Source organism: Anomaloglossus baeobatrachus, chromosome 5, assembly GCF_048569485.1.
Source record: "Anomaloglossus baeobatrachus isolate aAnoBae1 chromosome 5, aAnoBae1.hap1, whole genome shotgun sequence".
Taxonomy (NCBI): domain Eukaryota; kingdom Metazoa; phylum Chordata; class Amphibia; order Anura; family Aromobatidae; genus Anomaloglossus; species Anomaloglossus baeobatrachus.
The window spans coordinates 360,440,191-360,462,617 of NC_134357.1; the positions used below are offsets into that span (position 1 = coordinate 360,440,191).

General features: G+C 50.6%; 1 protein-coding gene across 2 annotated transcripts in view; it reads left to right on the plus strand.

Moving 5' to 3' along the window:
* ITCH (itchy E3 ubiquitin protein ligase) overlaps nucleotides 1-22,427 on the plus strand; it is a 403,298-nt gene that overhangs the window by 336,625 nt on the left and 44,246 nt on the right. For both annotated transcript variants that reach the window (XM_075349943.1, XM_075349942.1), the window contains 3 exons: nucleotides 11,827-11,992; nucleotides 14,725-14,820; nucleotides 15,077-15,251. In XM_075349943.1, coding sequence (XP_075206058.1) covers nucleotides 11,827-11,992; nucleotides 14,725-14,820; nucleotides 15,077-15,251 — 437 coding nt within the window. The remainder of the gene's footprint in view (nucleotides 1-11,826; nucleotides 11,993-14,724; nucleotides 14,821-15,076; nucleotides 15,252-22,427) is intronic.

Sequence of the window (22,427 nt, forward strand, 5' to 3'; positions counted from 1 at the left end):
AAGACTTTACAAAGGGGGCACAAGAACAGGAACCTTTCCAGAATGCAGCCCAGGAGCTGCAGAGGGGGAATCTTTTAGGTTTATTGCAAAATTTCTGCTGACAGGTTCCCTTTAAATCCTTCTCAAAATCCCTATCATCTATAGAAAAGGGGGAATTGTTAGGCAGGTCCTCCTGAAATGTACTTGTATCCAGGGAAGCTGGTTGACGGCCATTCTAGACACTATTACAACTAGTATAAAGGCTTCCCCTTACTTCTTCAGACAGTTAAACCAGACCCCCTTATGAAAGGTGGAGATAACAGATTCAAAATACTAATGAAACAACCACGCTCAGCCCACCAGTTCATGGAGGGAGGAGGGGCAGCCAGCCTGTGATACTGACTGGCTCCCTCATTACAAACAGCTTTGTTTTACCTTGAAATGCTGCTTGATTAACATTCCTTTCTGGAATAGGTGAATAAGCAGATTGTATAAAAGCAGGTGTTAATTGCCCTGTCCAGTGCGCTACTTGTTACTATTCTTGAGACAAACATTCTGGCTGAGCCAGCAATCAGGTAGATAGCGGTTGGGGAAAAGTGGGTCACGTGGAGCAAGCAAGTTGCTGGATGTAAGGGGTATTCTAGGCTTGAGGCACTCGTCTGCAGTCACTCTATGGGCTGCTTCTCACTCGTTAGTGAATGATTCAGCTCGCATTTGCGATTTTTTTATTTTTTTTTTTTCTGTCCAAATCGGACTGAGAAAAAAATCGCAGCATGCTGCTTTTTTGCGAGTTTTTACTGCGAGTCTCTCCAATGTAAGTCTATGGGAGCGTGCAAAAAATCGGATGTCACGGGACGGCACTCACACCATCCTAGTGACATCCGATTTTCTAAATACATTTCACGCATGTTTCCTAAAACACTGGAAACGAGTGATGTCTCACAATGTCTGTCAATCTCTATTCTCTGTCAGTCGGTCTCTCCCTCTCGGTCTCTATTCTCTCTGTCGGTCGGTCACTATCTCTGTCCCTCACTCTCTGTCCATGTCGGTCTATCCCTCCCACCCCCTCTCTCATACTCACCGATCACCAGCGCCGCGCTGCACGGCGTTCACACTGCTCCGGCAGCTTCTCCTCTTTTGAAAAAGCCGTCCGCTCATTATACAATCTCGTATTCCCTGCTTTACCCGCCCACCGGCACCTATGATTGGTTGCAGTTAGACACGCCCCCACGCTGAGTGACAGCTGTCTCACTGCAACCAATCACAGCCGCCGGTGGGCGTATCTATGCTGTGCAGTATAATAAATAAATTAAAAAAAAAAAAACGGCGTGCGGTCCCCCCCAATTTTAATACCAGCCAGATAAAGCCATACGGCTGAAGGCTGGTATTCCCAGGATGGGGGGAGCTCCACGTTATGGGGAGCCCCCCAGCCTAACAATATCAGCCAGCAGCCGCCCAGAATTGCCGCATACGTTATATGCGACGGTTCTGGGACTGTACCCGGCTCTTCCCGATTTGCCCTGGTGCGTTGGCAATCTGGGTAATAAGGAGTTAATGGCAGCCCATAGCTGGCACTAATTCCTAGATTAATCATTGCAGGCGTCTGAGACACCCCCAATGATTAACCTGTAAATTTAAAGTTAATAAACACACACAGTGAAAAAATCCTTTATTTGAAATAATAAACAATAACAAAGACCCTCGTTCACCACTTTATTAAGTACGCAAAAAAAACCATCCTTGTCCGGCGTAATCCACGGAGGTCCCTCGACGCTGTCAGCTCTGCTACATCAGAAGCTGACATAGAGCAGTCACAGAGCACGACCGCTCTCTGTGAGCTCCCCGCAGCGACTCAAGTGAGTCGCGCTATCAGCGATGACGTCACTCAGGTCACCCGCGGCCACTGCTCTCAGCGTGAGGACTTCTGCTGTGGCCGCGGGTAACCTCAGTGACGGTACCGCTGATAGCGCGGCTCACTGCGGTAACTCAGGGGATTTGCGGTCACCGGTGAGATTTTCACCGGTGACCGAATTCAGGGCATGCCACACAGACTTAAAAAAAAGTCAGCTAAAGTACAAAATGAACTGCAGGTAGTTAAGGCAAAACAAATCCCTCAGTCTAAAATTTGTAAATGCAAAAACCAAGATCTGACCCATAATGGTAATGAGGGGTTGGTCACTGAGGGTCAAGAGGAAGCACAACTATTAAATGGATTCTTTTAGCTGTATATACAGTACCAAGAAAGAAAAAGTGAGTGATGTGGTCAATCCCAGTACTACTAATCTAATATACTTTGTTGGCTTAATGTAGATATTACCCAAGCTAAGTTGTCAACAAGGCCTCAGGCCTAGGTGGGCAGCATCCAAGAGTTCAAAAGAAACATGACGGTTTTTGCTGAGCTCATCATCATTCATCATCTTTAGAGACTCCAATGACTGGTATTGGTGGATAAATAATGGGGTGTTTATTTTTTTTTGTTTTTGTTTTTTTTTCTTCTAATGTGCTGTAGGTCCTTCCCCAAGTGATTAAAAACCAGTCTCCATTGAGGGAAAAAATGTTTGAGGGTCTTGTAAGGATGTATACATTAGTTTTTATGAAGAGATCAGTAGAAAATTTTACCTAGGTGAAGCTGTCAATTTATATTGTTTTTGGACCCTGTCCAACAAAGACCCCTAATGATCTATAGACTTAGAAAGTAAGGTTTGTAACAGGATCGAAAACTTTCTGAACACTCGCAATCCAGAGACTTGACTACTACTCTGAATGGTCTCTGGTTCCAAGCGGTGTACCCCAAGCTTCAGTGCTGGGTCTGCTATTATTAAAGATGAGTGGACCCGTGGAAGTTCAGGTTCTGTGGGGTTCAGCCAGACTTTAAAATTCTGAACTTCACCCAAACCTCTTTGGAAGTCAATGATTGGGCAGTTGAGCTCTCTGCCCATATACAGCCAGTCATAAACAGATCACTTCCAGAGGAGGGAGGGGAGTGTGTTTTTTTTGTTTTTTTTTTTTTAATGTGAAGCTATCCGTCTGGGCACTGATAACCTGTGGGGCAGCATATGTCCGAGGAGAGTAGACCTGGGAGAGTCACTTGCAGAGAGGGGTCTTGGTGTAATAGTAAATCACATACTGGAAATGATATTGGAGGAGACACGTGTAAGGCAGCTTATATTCAGACGCGTGGTCAGTGAGTAAGCTGGTGAGAGCGGTCTAGCTGCTGCTTTTGCCCCTTTCCCCATTGAAAACGCATGCATGAATGTTTGGTTGATCACGTGAATTTCGGGGAAGGGGAAAGAGCTGTTGGCCATATAAGCATTTTAGCTGCCCTCTGTACGGTGTATGGCCAGCTTACAAAGCATTCGTGCAGCCTCACTTCAGTTATTGGCCCCAGTTCATAGAAAGGATACCCTGCAGTTAAAAAGAGGGGAAAAAAGTGCAAAACTGATGGAGGTGATTTATGATGAGAAAAAAATACAAGAATTTACTGGATTTAGTCCTTCAAATAAAAAAGGCTGCACAAATTTAATATGTAATGCAACGTCTGTTTATATATCCAGAAAAGCAAGCAGCGCTCCAACAGCCTTCCTTAGTGCAACACATTTTTATCTTTTTTTTTTTTCTTTTTTTGCCAAAGCGAACAAGGGTAATGTTTCAGTTGAAAAATCTAAAGTCTTTTTCAAGCAATGTCTAAGGGGGATCATGATTACAAGGGTTATCAGAGATGTCTTAGGCTATGTGCGCACGTAGCGTTCTGTCCTGCAGAAATTTCTGCAGCGATTTTGAACAGCACACGTGCGCTTCAAATCGCTGCAGAAACAGTCTGTACTGAAAAAAAAAAAAGCCTATTCCATGCGCTCTGAGTGCAGCCCCTCCCATAGACAAAGCAGGGGATGCATGCAGAGTGCACGAAAGAAGTGACATGTCACTTCTTAGAACGCGCGCTTCGAGCAGCTGCCGAAGCTCTGCGCTCTAATACGCCACGTGCGCACGGCTCCTGCACAATCTTCATAGATTATGCTGGGGACGCAGGACGCGTGCAGATTGCAGGGTAACTGCATGCAATTACGCAACGTGCGCACATAGCCTTACTGATTGACGGCTGGCTCAGCCGAATGCAGCAGGGAGCTGGCTGCCAATCAACGTGATGGTGGCAGTGATGTACACATGATGCCACAGGAAGTGGAAGAATTGCATGCAGGAGCCATCAGTGACCGCTCATAGCCAGGGGGCATCGTCTTGGGGTAGATCATGCTAGTGGTCAGCAACTTCTTGCCGATAAATGCTTAACCCCATAGGGGGGGAAACCAAATCCTGAATAACCCTTTTAATTTGTACATGGTCATAAATAGCACATGGAAAAATAAGATCAAAAGCTGTTTGATGTAAAACCTTCTTAAAAGACAATAAGTCATTTCCTCTGTCTGGTGAAAGAGAGAAGTTCAAGAGGCAACAGTTCTTAATCTATGGAATAATCCACCTCGGGGCAGGTCTCAGCGGTGGCCTAAGAAAAGCTTAATTATTGCTTAGAAGAAAATAATATTTTAAAAGGGTTTTCTTCCACATCCTAAGGATCGGTCATACCCCTTGGACACTTGTGTAAATGTATAAAATTCGTATTCTAAATGCTGATCTAGTCAATCGACACTGGCGTTGAGGGGGAACGTTGTCCTTTTTAGGCAGTAGGGAGAGCAGATTCGTACAGTTAACACGCAGCCTTTTCTTCATCCACATTCTCGGTCATCTTTAAGTTTAACTTGATGGACATGTCTTTCTTTTTCGCTCCTAATTGGGAGACCCAGACAGTGGGTGTATAGCTACTGCCCTCTGGAGGCCGCACAAAGAACTACACTTAAAAGTGTAAGGCCCCTCCCCTTCTGGCTATACACCCTCCCGTAGGAGTACAGATTCCTCAGTTTTAGCTTTGTGCGAAGGAGGTCAGACACGCACGCATAGCTCCATTGTTTTTAGTCAGCAGCAGCTGCTGACTATGTCGGATGGAAGAAAAGAGGGCCCATACAGGGCTCCCAGCATGCTCCCTTCTCACCCCACTGTATGTCGGAGGTGTTTGTAAGGTTGAGGTACCCATTGCGGGTACGGCGGCAGGAGCCCACATGCTGATTCCTTCCCCATCCCTTTTTACAGGGCTCTGGGTGAAGTGGGATTTACTGGTCTCCAGGCACTGAGACCGTGCTCCATCTACAGCCCCTGGAGAAGATGCTGGATGGAGCGGAGTACATCAGGGACATGGCCCTGCTTCCTCAAGGTACTCTGTGTCCCCGTGCATTTGGCGCTCACACCGCAGCATGCTGGGTGTTGTAGTGCGCCGGGGGACATCAGCGCTACGGCGCTTGTGCCATGGCCTCATTCAGCTTCGCTGAAGCAGGCACACTCATAGGAATCGGTCGCGCCGGCCGCTGGGACTGCGGCGCGGCTGGCACTTGTGGTGCGCCGGGGACTTCAGCGCAACCCGCGCTTTTACGGCGGCCGCGCTGATAACTCGAGTCCCCGGCTTTTGCGGCCTGCTTCCGTTCGTTCCCGCCCCCGGACCTGCCAGTCAGGAGAGGGGCGGGACGCTGGCCACGTCTAGGAATCGGTCACGCCGGCCGCTGGGACTGCGGCGCGGCTGGCACTTGTGGTGCGCCGGGGACTTCAGCGCGGCCCGCGCTTTTACGGCGGCCGCGCTGATAACTCGAGTCCCCGGCTTTTGCGGCCTGCTTCCGTTCGTTCCCGCCCCCGGACCTGCCAGTCAGGAGAGGGGCGGGACGCTGGCCACGTCTAGGAATCGGTCACGCCGGCCGCTGGGACTGCGGCGCGGCTGGCACTTGTGGTGCGCCGGGGACTTCAGCGCGGCCCGCGCTTTTACGGCGGCCGCGCTGATAACTCGAGTCCCCGGCTTTTGCGGCCTGCTTCCGTTCGTTCCCGCCCCCAGACCTGCCAGTCAGGAGAGGGGCGGGACGCTGGCCAGTGCATCAGCGCCGAGGGCTGGAGTCGTTTTTACATACTCCAGCCCTCACAATCGGCACAGAGGGGACACTGTTTCCCGCACTTTTGTTTGGGAACTCCCACGGACCGCCCCTCTCCACAGACGCCGGCAGCCATTCCTGCTGACACGCTGCGCTGCAGAGGGGAGCCGGGGAGACCCAGACAAGGAATTCTGCAGCCTCTTACCCGCTATTCAGCGGGCGGTAAGCAGCCCTCAGGGCTCACCCCCTCTTGTGCCAGTAGTATTCTTAGTATTTTGTTTCTACAAATACTTTGTATTGCATAGCGCTGGTCGCCCTTTGGCTATAGACTCTCTCACATTGCAGAGAGCCAGCAGCATGTCGTCCGTAAAACGCAAGGGTGCCAAGGCACAGACATTATATGCTTCCTGCACCGCATGTGGGACTTTTCTACCGGCAGTAGGCCTGTACTTCAGGCCACGGACACTGTGCAATCATTGCCCCCTGGTCCCCCTCAGCTCCAAGCTCCGGGACGGGCATATACACCTCAGGGTGAAGACTCTGACTCGGACGATGGCCCCGGGCAGCCTAAGCGGGCTCGCTATGACGGGCCTTCACATTCATCTCAATGGTCAGGATCCCAGCGAGATGAATCTATGGGTGATGAGGCGGACGTAACTGATCAGGATTCTGATCCTGGGACCGCTCTCAATCTAGATACACCAGATGGTGACGCCATAGTTAATGATCTTATATTTAACATCAATAAGATGTTAAATATTTCCCCACCAGCTCCTCTTGTGGAGGAGTCAGCTTCGCAGCACGAGAGAATCCATTTCAGATACCCTAAGCGTACTTTAAGCACTTTTCTGGACCACGCTGACTTTAGAGACGCAATCCAGAAACCCCACGCTTATCCTGAAAGGCGTTTTCCTAAACGGCTTAAAGATACACGCTATCCTTTTCCCCCTGAGGTGGTCAAGGGTTGGACCCAGTGTCCAAAAGTGGATCCTCCAATTTCCAGGCTTGCAGCTAGATCCTTGGTTGCAGTTGAAGATGGAGCGGCACTTAAAGATGCCACTGACAGGCAGATGGAGCTCTGGCTGAAATCCATCTATGAAGCGATTGGAGCGTCATTAGCGCCTTCGTTTGCAGCCGTATGGGCACTCCAAGCTATCTCAGCCGGGCTTGCGCGAGTTGACTCCGTCACACGTGCATTTGCCCCGCAGGTAGCACCATTGACCTCGCAAATGGCGGCATTCGCGTCGTACGCGATTAATGCTGTTCTTGACGCTACAAGCCGCACGGCAGTGGCGTCAGCCAACTCCGTTGTTTTGCGTAGGGCCCTGTGGTTGAGACATTGGAAAGCAGATTCTCATTCCAAGAAGTGCTTAACCAATTTGCCTTTTTCTCGTGACCGATTGTTTGGAGAGCGTTTGGATGAAATCATCAAACACTCCAAGGGTAAGGACTCATCCTTACCGCAACACAGACAAAACAGACCCCAACAGAGGAAGGGTCAGTCTGGTTATCGGTCCTTTCGAGGACCGGGCAGGTCCCAATTCGCCTCGTCAAAAAAGACTCAAAAAGACCAGAGACGCTCAGATTCTTGGAGGTCTCAGTCACGCCCAAAAAGGACAGCCGGAGGAACCGTTGCCAAGACGGCGTCCTCCTGACTTGCGGTCTCCGATTCCCACACCCGCGGTCGGTGGGAGGCTTTCCCACTTTGGCGACATCTGGCTGTCACACGTCAAAGACCGTTGGGTGAGGGATATTCTGTCTCACGGGTACAGGATAGAGTTCAGTTCTCGTCCGCCAACTCGTTTCTTCAGAACTTCTCCACCACCAGACCGAGCCGATGCTCTGTTGCAGGCGGTGGCCGCTCTAAAGGCGGAAGGAGTGGTGACCTCCGTCCCTCTTCAGGAACAAGGTCACGGTTTTTACTCCAATCTGTTTGTGGTCCCAAAAAAGGACGGATCGTATCGGCCCGTCCTGGATCTAAAGTTGCTCAACAGACACGTAAAAGTCAGGAGGTTCCGGATGGAATCCCTACGCTCCGTCATAGCCTCAATGTCTCAAGGAGATTTTCTAGCATCAATAGATATCAAAGATGCGTATCTCCACGTGCCGATCGCACCAGAGCATCAGCGTTTCCTACGCTTCGTCATACACGACGAACACCTGCAGTTCGTAGCGTTACCTTTCGGTCTGGCAACAGCCCCCCGGGTCTTCACCAAAGTCATGGCAGCAGTAGTAGCTGTTCTGCACTCGCAGGGTCACTCGGTCATCCCGTATCTAGACGACCTGCTTATAAAGGCACCCTCTCAAGAGGCATGCCAACACAGTCTGAAGGTGGCACTAGACACTCTCCAGAGTTTCGGGTGGATTATCAACTTTTCAAAGTCTCATCTAACCCCGACCCAATCTCTGACTTATCTTGGCATGGAGTTTCATACTCTCTCAGCGATAGTGAAGCTTCCACTGGACAAGCAGTGCTCGCTACGGACTGGAGTGCAATCTCTCCTTCAGAGCCAGTCGCACTCACTGAGGCGCCTCATGCATTTCCTAGGAAAGATGGTAGCAGCAATGGAGGCAGTCCCGTTCGCGCAGTTTCATCTGCGCCCTCTACAATGGGACATTCTACGCCAATGGGACGGGAAATCGACGTCCCTCGACAGGACTGTCTCCCTCTCTCAGACTGCCAAGGACTCTCTGCGTTGGTGGCTTCTCCCCACCTCATTGTCACAGGGAAAGTCGTTCCTTCCCCCGTCCTGGGCAGTGGTCACGACGGATGCGAGCCTATCAGGGTGGGGAGCGGTGTATCTCCACCACAGGGCTCAGGGGATGTGGACTCTGGAAGAGTCCACCCTGCAGATCAATGTTCTGGAAATCAGAGCAATCTATCTTGCCCTGCGAGCCTTCCAACAATGGCTGGAAGGCAAGCAGATTCGGATTCAGTCGGACAATTCCACGGCGGTGGCGTACATCAACCACCAAGGGGGAACACGCAGTCGCCAAGCTTTTCAAGAAGTCCAACGGATTTTGACGTGGGTGGAAAGCAGAGCGTCCACCATATCCGCAGTTCACATCCCAGGCGTGGAAAACTGGGAAGCAGACTTTCTCAGTCGCCAGGGCATGGACGCAGGAGAATGGTCCCTTCACCCGGACGTGTTTCAGCAGATCTGTTGCCGCTGGGGGACGCCGGACGTCGATCTGATGGCGTCACGGCACATCAACAAGGTCCCAGTTTTCATGGCACGGTCTCACGATCACCGAGCACTGGCGGCAGACGCCTTGGTTCAGGATTGGTCGCAATTCCGACTCCCCTATGTGTTCCCACCTCTAGCATTGTTACCCAGAGTTCTCCGGAAAATCAGGTCCGACTGCCATCGAGCCATACTCGTCGCTCCAGATTGGCCAAGAAGGTCGTGGTACCCGGATCTGTGGCATCTCACGGTAGGCCAACCGTGGACACTACCAGACCATCCAGATTTGCTGTCTCAAGGGCCGTTTTTCCATCTGAATTCTGCGGCCCTGAACCTGACTGTGTGGCCATTGAGTCCTGGATCCTAGCGGCCTCAGGTTTATCTCATGAGGTTGTTGCCACAATGAGACAGGCTAGAAAACCATCCTCAGCTAAGATCTATCACAGAACGTGGAAGATATTCTTAGCGTGGTGCTTGGCTCAAGGGTTTTCTCCCTGGCCATTTGCATTGCCAATTTTTCTTTCCTTCCTGCAGTCTGGGTTGGAAAAAGGTTTGTCGCTTAGCTCTCTTAAGGGTCAAGTCTCCGCGCTATCCGTATTCTTTCAGAAGCGCTTGGCACGGCTTTCTAAAGTACGCACGTTTCTCCAAGGAGTTTGTCATATCGTTCCTCCTTACAGACGGCCATTGGAACCCTGGGATCTGAACAAGGTTCTCATTGCTCTCCAGAAGCCGCCTTTCGAGCCTTTGAAAGAGGTTTCCCTTTCTCGGCTTTCACAAAAGGTAGTTTTTCTTGTGGCGGTCACGTCTCTTCGAAGAGTGTCCGAGCTAGCGGCGTTATCTTGCAAATCTCCCTTCCTGGTGTTTCACCAAGACAAGGTAGTACTGCGTCCAATTCCAGAGTTTTCTCCCAAGGTGGTTTCTTCCTTTCATCTCAATCAGGATATCACTTTGCCATCTTTGTGTCCGCATCCAGTTCACCAATTTGAAAAGGGTTTACATCTGTTGGACCTGGTGAGAGCACTCAGGATTTGCATTTCTCGCACGGCGGCTCTACGCCGTTCTGATGCGCTCTTTGTCCTAGTCGCTGGTCAGCATAAGGGATCGCAAGCTTCCAAATCCACCCTGGCGCGGTGGATCAAGGAACCAATTCTTCACACATACCGTTCTGCTGGGCTTCCGATTCCATCTGGACTGAAGGCCCATTCTACCAGAGCCGTGGGTGCGTCCTGGGCATTGCGGCATCAGGCTACGGCTCAGCAAGTGTGCCAAGCGGCTACCTGGTCGAGTCTGCACACGTTTACCAAACACTATCAAGTGCATACCTACGCTTCGGCAGATGCCAGCCTAGGTAGACAGGTCCTTCAGGCGGCGGTGGCCCACCTGTAGGAAGAGGCTGTCTGACAGCCCGTTCATGTGGTATCTTTTTACCCACCCAGGGACTGCTTTTGGACGTCCCACTGTCTGGGTCTCCCAATTAGGAGCGAAAAAGAAGAAGGGAATTTTGTTTACTTACCGTAAATTCCTTTTCTTCTAGCTCCAATTGGGAGACCCAGCACCCGCCCTATTTGTTCTTAGGGTTTCGTTTTTTCGGGTGCACATGTTGTTCATGTTGTTTCTTAAGTTCTCCGATCGTGTTATCGGATTGAATTTGTTTTTGAAACTGTTATTGGCTTTCCTCCTTCTTGCTTTGGTACTAAAACTGAGGAATCTGTACTCCTACGGGAGGGTGTATAGCCAGAAGGGGAGGGGCCTTACACTTTTAAGTGTAGTTCTTTGTGCAGCCTCCAGAGGGCAGTAGCTATACACCCACTGTCTGGGTCTCCCAATTGGAGCTAGAAGAAAAGGAATTTACGGTAAGTAAACAAAATTCCCTTCTTTTTTCCATCAGTACTAACTTTATAAGCTGCCACACGTCAGCGAAAACAGATTAAGGCTGCTTTCACACATCCAGTTTTGGCTGTGCGGCACAATCCGGCTCTTTGCAGAAAAAACGCAACCGTTTTTTTTTGCCGCCGGTTGCGGTTTTTCCGCAGAGACTTTCATTAGTGCGGGATTGTGCCGCGTGGCCTTGCGTTCGGTCCGTTTTTTGCCGGATGCGGCATATTCAGCCCATGCGGCGGCCGGATGGAACGTTGCCTGGCACGTTTTTCTCGTCCGGCAAAAAAACCGCATCGCGCCGCATCCAGACGATGCGGTGCTTTTTCCAATGCATGCCTATGGACGCCGGATGCGGCGCGATGCGGCAAAAACCGCATCCGGCCGCCGCATGTGGTTTTTTGCACTTTCCATGCTCAGTAGCATTCCGCAACCGGCAACAATCGGACGGGCCACATGAAAAAATGTATGCAAAGGATGTGGTTTTTTCGCCGCATCCGTTGCATAGGTTTTAGAGCCGGATTTAGCCGCACTGCTAAAACCGGATGTGGGAAAGCAGCCTAAAAGTAACACTGCTTGACAAGAAGACTTGTGGGGGCTTCCCTCTCTCGTTTCTCCTCGCAATCTCCGCTTGATTGGCTTATATCTCCATATACACAAAAAGCAAGAAAAACTTGCCAATCAAGCCAAGCCGGAAAGGGAGAAACAAGAGGGAGCCATTCAGCTATGAATGACATACAGTACATTGTATTTAATTTGTGATACTGTGTATATTATTGTAAAAACATGTAGAATATTTACTAATGATTGTTTTGTCTTTCTCCCAGCCCCTCCCTTCAACAGTTCAGAAACTGCAGCAATCCTGGCAGGCAGCGCTCCTGTGTCGGAGACAGATGTGACGTCCGGTGTTCCTCCTGTTTCCAGACAAGTTCTTCCTGTCAACATTGATAGCCAGAGAATGGGAAATGTCAACCAAGGAGCCCTTCCTCCTGGGTATGACTAAAGAGCTTATTTACTGCTATTGCAGGCGGTCTCATCCGGCATCGGATTATTTTCTATAGAAGTGAATATACGGCAGTAGGCAATGAATGTGGTATATTCAGAAAGACGCTGCAGCATTTGGGTGCACTACTGGCTAGAATGAATGCCTCTGTCACTGCAAAGCTCCTGAATGTAAATTATAGTAGACTGTAGGGAGGGGAGGGTCATATTCTGCATGCACCTAAAAGGAAGGCCCATTTTTAATAGACGTGTGTGTGTGTGTGTGTGTGTGTGTGTGTGTGTGTGTGTGTGTGTATAGATATATATAGATAGAAATAGATAGATGGATATTTATAATTATATATATATATATATATAATTTGTGATGACAACATGCCAGGAAGCAATGGCCTTCAGAACCGACAACCACCATGTTGAAGTCTTTCTAAGGCTATGTTCACACACTGCGTTTTTTACCCGCGTTTTTGCTGCAGAAATTTCTTGAGAAATTCTTGTAATCTTTCTGCAGACATTCCCCAGCAAAACCTATGGCAAAAAAAAAATAGCTGTGTGCACACTGCATTTTTTTCTTAAGAAAATCTACTGAAAGAATTCTCTTAAGAAAAAGAATGAGCATGTCACTTCTTTTCTGCAGCTAACTGCGTTATTCACTCCATTGACTGTAATGTAATCACAAAATCACACAGGGAATAATGTAGGTAGCAAATTCTGTGCATTTCATTGTGTTTTCCTGCATTATTCCCGCGTTATTTCACATTTTTCGGGACAAAATGTTCATCACTGCCCTGCGTTTTGCAGGGAAGTGATGTCATTATGACAGGAAGAGGAAGCTAAGCAAAGAGTAAACACACACAGATCACACTCAATCCCTGGAAGCCACACGGAAGCACTTACGTGTGACCTCCGTGGCGTGCCCGTGCAGTCTGTGTCCCGCTCCCTGCCAGCCTCGCAGCTGCCCGCACTGCAGTATCAGCAGCTTCTCACACTGCAGTGCGGGCAGCCGCGTGGATGACTAGCGCTGCTGTCAGGAGGTTAAATGAGATCATTACCTGTTGTGACTATCTCCTGTACGCCTGACATCAGCGCTGTCACTGCCTTCTATGCCCGCTGCGTTCTCACGTCACGTCTCGCGGGCGGCCCGAGACTGTCACTAGCGGTGACGTCACGGGCTCCCCCGATACTGCTGAGGACGCGGCATGCAATGGAAGTCCGTGACAGCGCTGACGTCAGGAGAGCAGGAGATCGTCACAGCAGGTAATGATCTCATCTAACCTCCTGAGAGCAGCGCTCGTCATCCCCTGCAGTGACCTGGGCTGACCTATTGATGTTAGCTCAGGTCACTGCACTAATCTCCCAGCTAATGGGGAACATTCTGTTCTTCATTGACTGGGACAGTGACTATGGTATGGATCGTCGTGGGACCCACTTATTGGATTACGCCGGACCTGGATTTGATTGTTCTTTTCAATAAATTGGTGAAAGAGGGAATGTTTTGGGGAGTGTTTTTTCAAATAAAACTTTTTTTTTTTTGTCTATTTTTTTATTTCTTACTGACTGGGTTGGTGATGTCAGGTATCTGATAGACGCGTGACATCACTAACCCCAGGGCTTGATGCCAGGTGACATTACACATCTGGCATCAACCCCATATATTACCCCATTTGCCACCACACCAGGGCAATGGGATGAGTTGGGGCGAAGCGCCAGGATTGGCACATCTAATGGATGCGCCACTTCTGGGGTGGCTGTGGCCTGCTATTTTTAGGCTAGGGAGTGTCCAATAACTGTGGACCTCCCTAGTCTGAGAATACCAAACCACAGCTGTCCGCTTTACCTTGGCTGGTGATCCAATTTGGGGGGGGACCCCACGTTTTTTGTTTTAAATTATGTATTTAATGTAAAATAACAGCGTGGGGTGCCCTCTGTTTTGGATTACCAGCCAAGGTAAAGCTGCCAGCTGTGGTCTGAAGGCTGCAGCTGTCTGCTTTACCCTAGCTGGCTACAAAAGATATGGGGGACCCCACGTCTTTTTTTTTTTATTTTTTTTTTTTTTTAATTCATCTATCCATCTTTTTATCTATCCATTATCGATCTGTCTATCAATTATCTATATTATTTATTGCTGTTAAAGTATTAAACTCAGGGATCAACCTGCAAAAAAAAAAAACGCACCGAAAAACGCATGCGTTTTGGTGCGTTTTTTTTTTTTAACGCAGGTGTGCTAATCCTTCACTCAAGAAATTTCTTAAGAAAAATCCATATCTAGTGCGCACAGAGCCTAAATGCTGCTGTTGTGCTGGATAGCTCCATTGAGGGGTTAATCTTGTGCGATTGGAGCTAGCGCCGATTGCCTTATTTACTCAGGTGTCGGCTGTGTAACGCAACCTGCACAGTACAGTTTGGAGTAAGCACACATAGAGCTTCTGAACAGTATAGATGCATGATCACCAATCCCACTGCTGAGACCTTCTTGGATCCCCAAGTACAGGACTGGCACGTTGGTGAGCATGAATGACCATTGTTTCTTTAGATCGTAACTGTATCAATGGTCACATTCTCAACTAGTGGCCAATTCCCAAATCTTACAAGGAATTTAAGGACCCTATTTTTGTGATGATTATGGGGATCAGAAATGTAACCCATAGTGATCACCATATCTCCATCCACACGATAGGTGATAATTGAATGATTATTGAAGTTTTTATTGCTCCCCCTTTTCACAGTTGGGAGCAACGCGTGGATCAACATGGACGTGTGTATTTTGTTGATCATGTGGCAAAAAGGACGACATGGGACAGACCAGAGCCTCTTCCCCCTGGGTAAGCATTGCTTTATTTTATCAGGCTTAACTGTTATGACCGACTGGCCACTTTGGTAGCCATCAATCAAGCTATCAATTTGCAAGCTTCCCATTACCATGTAGTTTCGGCTTGGGCAAGCATACGTGAATTTCCAGTAGAACGTGGATGAGATATGGGCAGATAAATGTCAAGCAGTCATATGTTGTCTTCTTTGTTAACTCCTGTGTGTCTCCTTGGCTTATTTAGCATTTACACTATCTTCTGTGATTTTCAGGTGGGAGCGTCGTGTAGATAACATGGGGCGAATCTATTATGTTGACCACATAACACGGACAACCACGTGGCAGAGGCCCACCATTGAATCTGTACGCAACTACGAGCAATGGCAGCTTCAGCGTAACCAGCTACAAGGGGCAATGCAACAGTTCAACCAAAGGTTTATCATCGGGGTAAGCAGCATTTACTGCGTCAGTGAAACATTGGTATTCCTAAGAAAAAGTTGGAAAAAAACCCTATAGCAATTTTCTGTATTTTTGGTATTCCACATTCTGGCTTTCCTTGTAGACAAGAATGCAAAACGTGTGTGTCTGTGTGTGTGTCTGTGTGTGTGTCTGTGTGTGTGTCTGTGTGTGTGTCTGTGTGTGTGTCTGTGTGTGTGTCTGTGTGTGTGTCTGTGTGTGTGTCTGTGTGTGTGTCTGTGTGTGTGTGTGTGTGTGTGTGTGTCTGTGTGTGTGTCTGTGTGTGTGTCTGTGTGTGTGTCTGTGTGTGTGTCTGTGTGTGTGTCTGTGTGTGTGTCTGTGTGTGTGTCTGTGTGTGTGTCTGTGTGTGTGTCTGTGTGTGCGTCTGTGTGCGTCTGTGTGTCTGTCTGTGTGTGTGTGTGTGTTATACATATATACGTGTGTGTGTGTGTATATGACAGCGGCAGACTGGCATTTTCCACACAGATACGGCCACTGCCGTGTTTATTGTGTACACTTATCCCTCAGTGTTACACATGCAAAAACAGGAAAATAAATGTCTAAGGCCGTCTGGCCACTAACTAACAACAGAATGCTAACTACAAAATAAACCTATGTAACAAACAAAACCGTATTCTCTTACTGTGTGGGTTCCTCAGCACAGCCAGTGGAGGTATGGAGTCTCAGCCCCAGCAGCCATGAGGCTGTACCTCTCCTCAGCAGGCTCCTTTCACTGAATGCCTCCTGATTATTTCAGCTGATCCAGTGAGGGATCAAAACCTGGATTGAATGGGGAGAAGGGAGCAACCAGTCCCACTGCCATTCCTACTGATTGCTCCAGGAAAAACCGAGCCCAAAATTACACTGAAATAAACAGGCTTCAGTGACTACCTTATTGCTGAGCCACCTTCATTTGGCTGATGCGCGGCATTAACCCCTTCTCTTCTCCTGTTTGAATGCTCATCCACGTGGGGCTGCGGCAGACGCCATTATCTTATGCTTGGCAGTGGTTGTGACTTTCACAACCACATTAGGTGAGTGTATATATTTTATATTTCTTTGTCGCTCCATTGGGAGACCCAGACAATTGGGTGTATAGCTTCTGCCTCCGGAGGCCACACAAAGTATTACACTTTAAAAAGTGTAACCCCTCCCCTCTGCCTATACACCCTCCCGTGCATCACGGGCTCCTCAGTTTTATGCTTTGTGTGGAAGGAGGCACACATCCACTCATGCATTCTCATTTTAGTTATATCGGTTGGAAGAAAAGTGGGCCCCCACGGGGCCCCCGGCATGTTCCCTTCTCACCCCACTAAGTCGGCAGTGCTGTTAAGGTTGAGGTACCCATTGTGGGTACAAAGGCCGGAGCCTCATGCCGTCTCCTTCACCATCCCTTAGCGGCTCTGGGAGAAGTGGGATCCTGAGTGGTCATCCATTCACTGGGACCGTGCTCCCTCCGCAGCCCCTGTGGGAATCTGTCGGACAGGAGTTGATTTATCCTCAGGGACCGGGCCCTGCATCACTAAGGTACTCTGTATCCCCATGGGGGATGTGCATGGAGCGCCTTCATCCCGGACGCTGCAGCAGCTGCTTATTTGTGACGGCCGGCGGACTTCCGCATCGACCGCGCCTGTTTGTCGGCCGCGGTCTTAAATTTAGTCCCCGGCTTCAATTGCGGCCTAGTAGCAAAACTCCCGCCCCCGGGCCTGTCTATCAGGGGTAAGGGCGGGACTGCCGACCTGACGTCGGTTGTGAGGGCAGGAGCATCCTGTATGTTTCCTCCCCCCTCACTGATCACTGTGGGGACTCCAGATTCCCGCACTTTTCTAGCGCCGCCCACGGCCCCACTCCTCCCCAGAGAGCTCCGGCAGCCATTTTTTTGGCATTCTGCTGGTGGAGGATTTCCAGGAAAGAGCTCTGCAACGCTGGGAGACCTAAGGCAGGGAATCTGGAGGACACACACTCCGCTTTTTAGCGGTCGGTAAGCCACACCGGTCACCCGGTGCTGGTCCCCTTAGGGTGCCGGAATAGATACTATATATTTATATATTTCTGTTCGGTCGGGCTGTATACCCTTTCCCATATACCCTCAGTGATCACTCTCCTAGGAGACAACAGCATGTCGTCCACAAGGAGCAAGGGTGCCAAGGCACAGGGTTATTTTGCGACCTGTACCTCTTGTGCGGCTAAGTTACCTGCGGGTTCCACCTACCCTCACTGTGAGCAATGCTCAACCCCTGTTTTGCTTGCTCAGCCGGAGCCTCGGTCACTAGTGGGCCCCTCGGCTCAGGTAGACCCCCCTGCTCTCCCTGTCCAGGCGGCAGGGACAGAGTTTGCCGTTTTTGCTGAAAAACTCTGAGTCACTCTCACAATCCATGGCTCAGTCTATGGACAAATGGTCTGCCAAGCTGCTTGAAGCTTTGCAGTCCAGACCGGTCCTTACACAGGCCCCGGGCCCTGTTGGATCGTCGCCTCCAGGCCCCTCTCTGTCCGCGCCGCAGCGCGTTCCCAGGGGGGGCCCTAGGTCTCACGTGGAGGACTCCTGCCCGGACCACAGTCCCAGACCGGCTAAGCTGGCCCGCTGGGAATCTTCCCCGACTTCTTCACGCTGCTCGAGTTCCCAGCTTGAGGACTCTCTGGAGGACGAGGCGGACGTCGCAGCTCAGGGCTCTGACCCTGACGTTGCTCTCAATCTTGATACACCTGAAGGGGACGCCATAGTAAATGACCTTATCTCGTCCATCAACCAGGTGTTAGATATATCTCCCCCGCCGCCACCTGTAGAGGAGTCGACTTCTCAGCAGGAGAAACACCAGTTTCGGTTCCCTAAACGTACACTGAGTGCGTTTTTCGATCACTCTAACTTCAGAGATGCTGTCCAGAAGCCCAGAGCGGTTCCGGACAAGCGCTTTACTAAGCGCCTTACTGACACACGTTACGCCTTCCCCTCTGACGTAGTTAAGGGTTGGGCTCAATGTCCCAAGGTGGATCCCCCAGTCTCTAGATTGGCGGCTAGATCTGTGGTATCGGTTGCAGATGGCTCATCGCTAAAGGATGCCACGGACAGGCAGATAGAGCTCCTGGTGAAATCCATCTATGAAGCCACGGGCGCGTCTTTTGCCCCGGCTTTTGCAGCCGTGTGGGCACTCCAAGCTATCTCAGCTTGTCTGGCTGAGATTACTGCGGTCACACGTAATTCTTCTCCGCAGGTTGCGTCTTTGACTTCTCAGGCGTCAGCTTTTTCTTCCTACGCCATGAACGCAGTTCTAGACTCTGCTAGCCGTACAGCGGTGGCATCCGCTAACTCTGTGGCAGTCCGCAGGGCCATGTGGCTGCGCGAATGGAAGGCAGACTCTGCTTCCAAGAGGTTCTTAACCGGTTTGCCGTTTTCTGGCGACCGCTTGTTTGGCGAACGATTGGATGAGATTATTAAGGAATCCAAGGAAAAGGACTCCTCCTTACCCCAGTCCAAACCGAAGAGACCTCAGCAACGGAAAATACAATCGAGGTTTCGGTCCTTTCGTCCCTCCGCCAAGCCTCAATCCTCTTCGTCCAGCAGGCCGGAGAAAGGCCAGAGGAACTCCTATGCGTGGCGGGCTAAGCCACGCCCCCAAAAACCCGCCGGAGGCAATGCCTCCAAGGCGGCCTCTTCATGACTCTCGGCATCCCCGAACCGCATCCTCGGTCGGTGGCAGGCTCTCCCGCTTTTGCGACGCCTGGTGGCCACATGTTCAAGACCGATGGGTGAGAGACATTCTGTCTCACGGTTACAGGATAGAGTTCAGCTCTCGTCCCCCGACTCGTTTCTTCAGAACCTCTCCGCCCTCCGAGCGAGCCGATGCACTTTTTCAGGCGGTGAACGCTCTGAAGACAGAAGGAGTTGTGATCCCTGTTCCCCCCCAGGAACATGGTCGCGGTTTTTACTCCAACTTGTTTGTGGTGCCAAAGAAGGACGGCTCGTTCCGTCCCGTTCTGGACCTCAAACTGCTCAACAGACATGTGAGAACCAGACGGTTTCGGATGGAATCTCTCCGCTCGGTCATCGCTTCGATGTCACAAGGAGACTTCCTAGCATCGATCGACATCAAGGATGCTTATCTCCATGTGCCGATCGCAACCGAACATTAACGCTTTTTGCGTTTCGCCATCGGGGACGAACACCTTCAGTTCGTGGCATTGCCTTTCGGCCTGGCGACAGCCCCACGGGTGTTCACCAAGGTCATGGCATCGGTTGTGGCGGTCCTACACTCTCAGGGCCACTCGGTGATTCCCTACTTAGACGATCTTCTGGTCAGGGCACCCTCTCAGATGGCGTGTCAAAACAGCCTTTCCGTCGCTCTGGCGACTCTCCAGCAGTTCGGGTGGATCATCAACTTCCCAAAATCCAAGTTGACACCGACCCAATCACTGACGTACCTTGGGATGGAGTTTCATACTCAGTCAGCGGTAGTCATGCTACCGCTGGACAAACAGCTTTCGCTGCAGGCAGGGGTACAATCTCTTCTTCGGGGTCAGTCACACCCCTTGAGGCGCCTCATGCACTTCCTGGGGAAGATGGTGGCAGCGATGGAGGCAGTGCCCTTCGCGCAATTCCATCTGCGGCCACTCCAGTGGGACATTCTCCGCAAATGGGACAGGAGGTCGACTTCCCTCGACAGGAACGTCTCTCTTTCCCTTGCAACCAAGACGTCACTTCAGTGGTGGCTCCTTCCCAACTCTCTGTCGCAGGGAAAATCCTTCCTACCCCCAACCTGGGCTGTGGTCACCACGGACGCGAGCCTGTCAGGGTGGGGGGCGGTTTTTCTCCACCACAGGGCTCAGGGAACCTGGACTCCGATAGTCATCCCTTCAGATCAATATTCTGGAGATAAGGGCAGTGTATCTAGCCCTATTGGCCTTTCATCGGTGGCTGGAGGGCAGGCAGATCCGGATCCAGTCGGACAACGCCACTGCCGTCGCATACATCAACCACCAAGGCGGCACTCGCAGTCGTCAAGCCTTCCAGGAAGTCCGACGGATTCTGCAGTGGGTGGAAGCCACAGCTTCCACCATCTCCGCAGTTCACATCCCGGGTGTAGAAAACTGGGAAGCAGATTTTCTCAGTCGTCAGGGCATGGACGCGGGGGAATGGTCTCTTCACCCAGACGTGTTTCGAGAGATCTGTCGCCGCTGGGGAACGCCGGACGTCGACCTCATGGCGTCACGGCACAACAACAAAGTCCCAGCATTCATGGCCCTGTCTCAAGATCACAGAGCTCTGGCGGCGGACGCATTAGTTCAGGATTGGTCGCAGTTTCGACTGCTTTATGTATTTCCTCATCTGGCGATGCTGCCCAGAGTGCTGCGCAAAATCAGGTCCGACTGTCGTCGCGCCATTCTCGTCGCTCCAGATTGGCCGAGGCGGTCGTGGTACCCGGATCTGTGGCATCTCACGGTGGGTCAACCGTGGGTGCTCCCAGACCGCCCAGACTTGCTGTCACAAGGGCCGTTTTTCCACCTGAATTCTGTGGCCCTCAACCTGACTGTGTGGCCATTGAGTCCTGGCTCCTAGCGTCCTCAGGGTTATCTCAAGATGTCATTGCCACCATGAGACAGGCCAGGAAACAAACGTCCGCCAAGATCTATCACAGGTCTTGGAGGATTTTCTTATCCTGGTGCTCTGATAAGGGTTTTACTCCCTGGCCTTTTGCCTTACCCACTTTTCTTTCATTCCTTCAATCCGGAATGGACAAGGGGTTGTCTCTCGGCTCTCTCAAGGGACAAGTATCGGCGCTATCCGTATTTTTTCAAAAGCGTCTAGCCAGGCTTCCGCAGGTCCGCACGTTCCTGCAGGGAGTTTGCCACATAGTCCCACCTTACAAGCGTCCGCTGGAACCCTGGGACCTTAACAGGGTGCTAACGGCTCTTCAGAAACCGCCTTTCGAGCCGCTGCGGGATGTCTCTTTATCACGTCTTTCGCAGAAGGTGGCATTTCGAGTGGCAGTTACATTGCTCCGTAGAGTGTCGGAGCTGGCAGCGCTGTCATGCAAAGCCCCCTTCCTGGTTTTTCACCAGGATAAGGTGGTTCTGCGTCCTGTTCCGGAATTTCTCCCTAAGGTGGTATCTCCTTTTCATCTCAATCAGGATATCTCCTTACCTTCATTTTGCCCTAATCCAATTCACCAATGTGAAAAGGATTTGCGCTCATTAGATCTGGTGAGAGCACTCCGGCTCTACGTGTCTCGCACGGCGCCCCTGCGCCGTTCAGATGCGCTCTTTGTCCTTGTCGCTGGCCAGCGTAAGGGTTCGCAGGCTTCCAAGTCAACCTTGGCTCGGTGGATCAAGGAACCGATTCTTGAAGCCTACCGTTCTTCTGGGCTTCCGCTTCCTTTGGGGCTGAAAGCCCATTCTACCAGAGCCGTGGGTGCGTCCTGGGCATTGCGGCACCGGGCTATGGCTCAGCAGGTGTGTCAGGCAGCTACCTGGTCTAGTCTGCACACTTTCACGAAACACTATCAGGTGCATACCTATGCTTCGGCAGACGCCAGTCTAGGTAGGCGAGTCCTTCAGGCGGCGGTTGCCCACCTGTAAGAGGGGGTCGTTTTCGGCTCTTTTTATCGAGGTATTCTTTTACCCACCCAGGGACTGCTTTTGGACGTCCCAATTGTCTGGGTCTCCCAATGGAGCGACAAAGAAGAAGGGAATTTTGTTTACTTACTGTAAATTCCTTTTCTTCTAGCTCCTATTGGGAGACCCAGCACCCGCCCCTGTTCCCTTCGGGCTGTTTGTTCTTTTGTGTACACATGTTGTTCATGTTGAATGGTTCTTTTGGTTCATGGTTTTCAGTTCTCCGAACATCCTTCGGATTGAATTTACCTTAGACCAATTTATAAGTTTCCTCCTTCCTGCTTTTGCACCAGAACTGAGGAGCCCGTGATGCACGGGAGGGTGTATAGGCAGAGGGGAGGGGTTACACTTTTTAAAGTGTAATACTTTGTGTGGCCTCCGGAGGCAGAAGCTATACACCCAATTGTCTGGGTCTCCCAATAGGAGCTAGAAGAAAAGGAATTTACGGTAAGTAAACAAAATTCCCTTCTTCACCAAGACAAGGTGGTTCTCCGTCCGACTCCGGGCTTTCTCCCTAAGGTGGTGTCTCCTTTCCACCTTAACCAGGACATTTCATTGTCT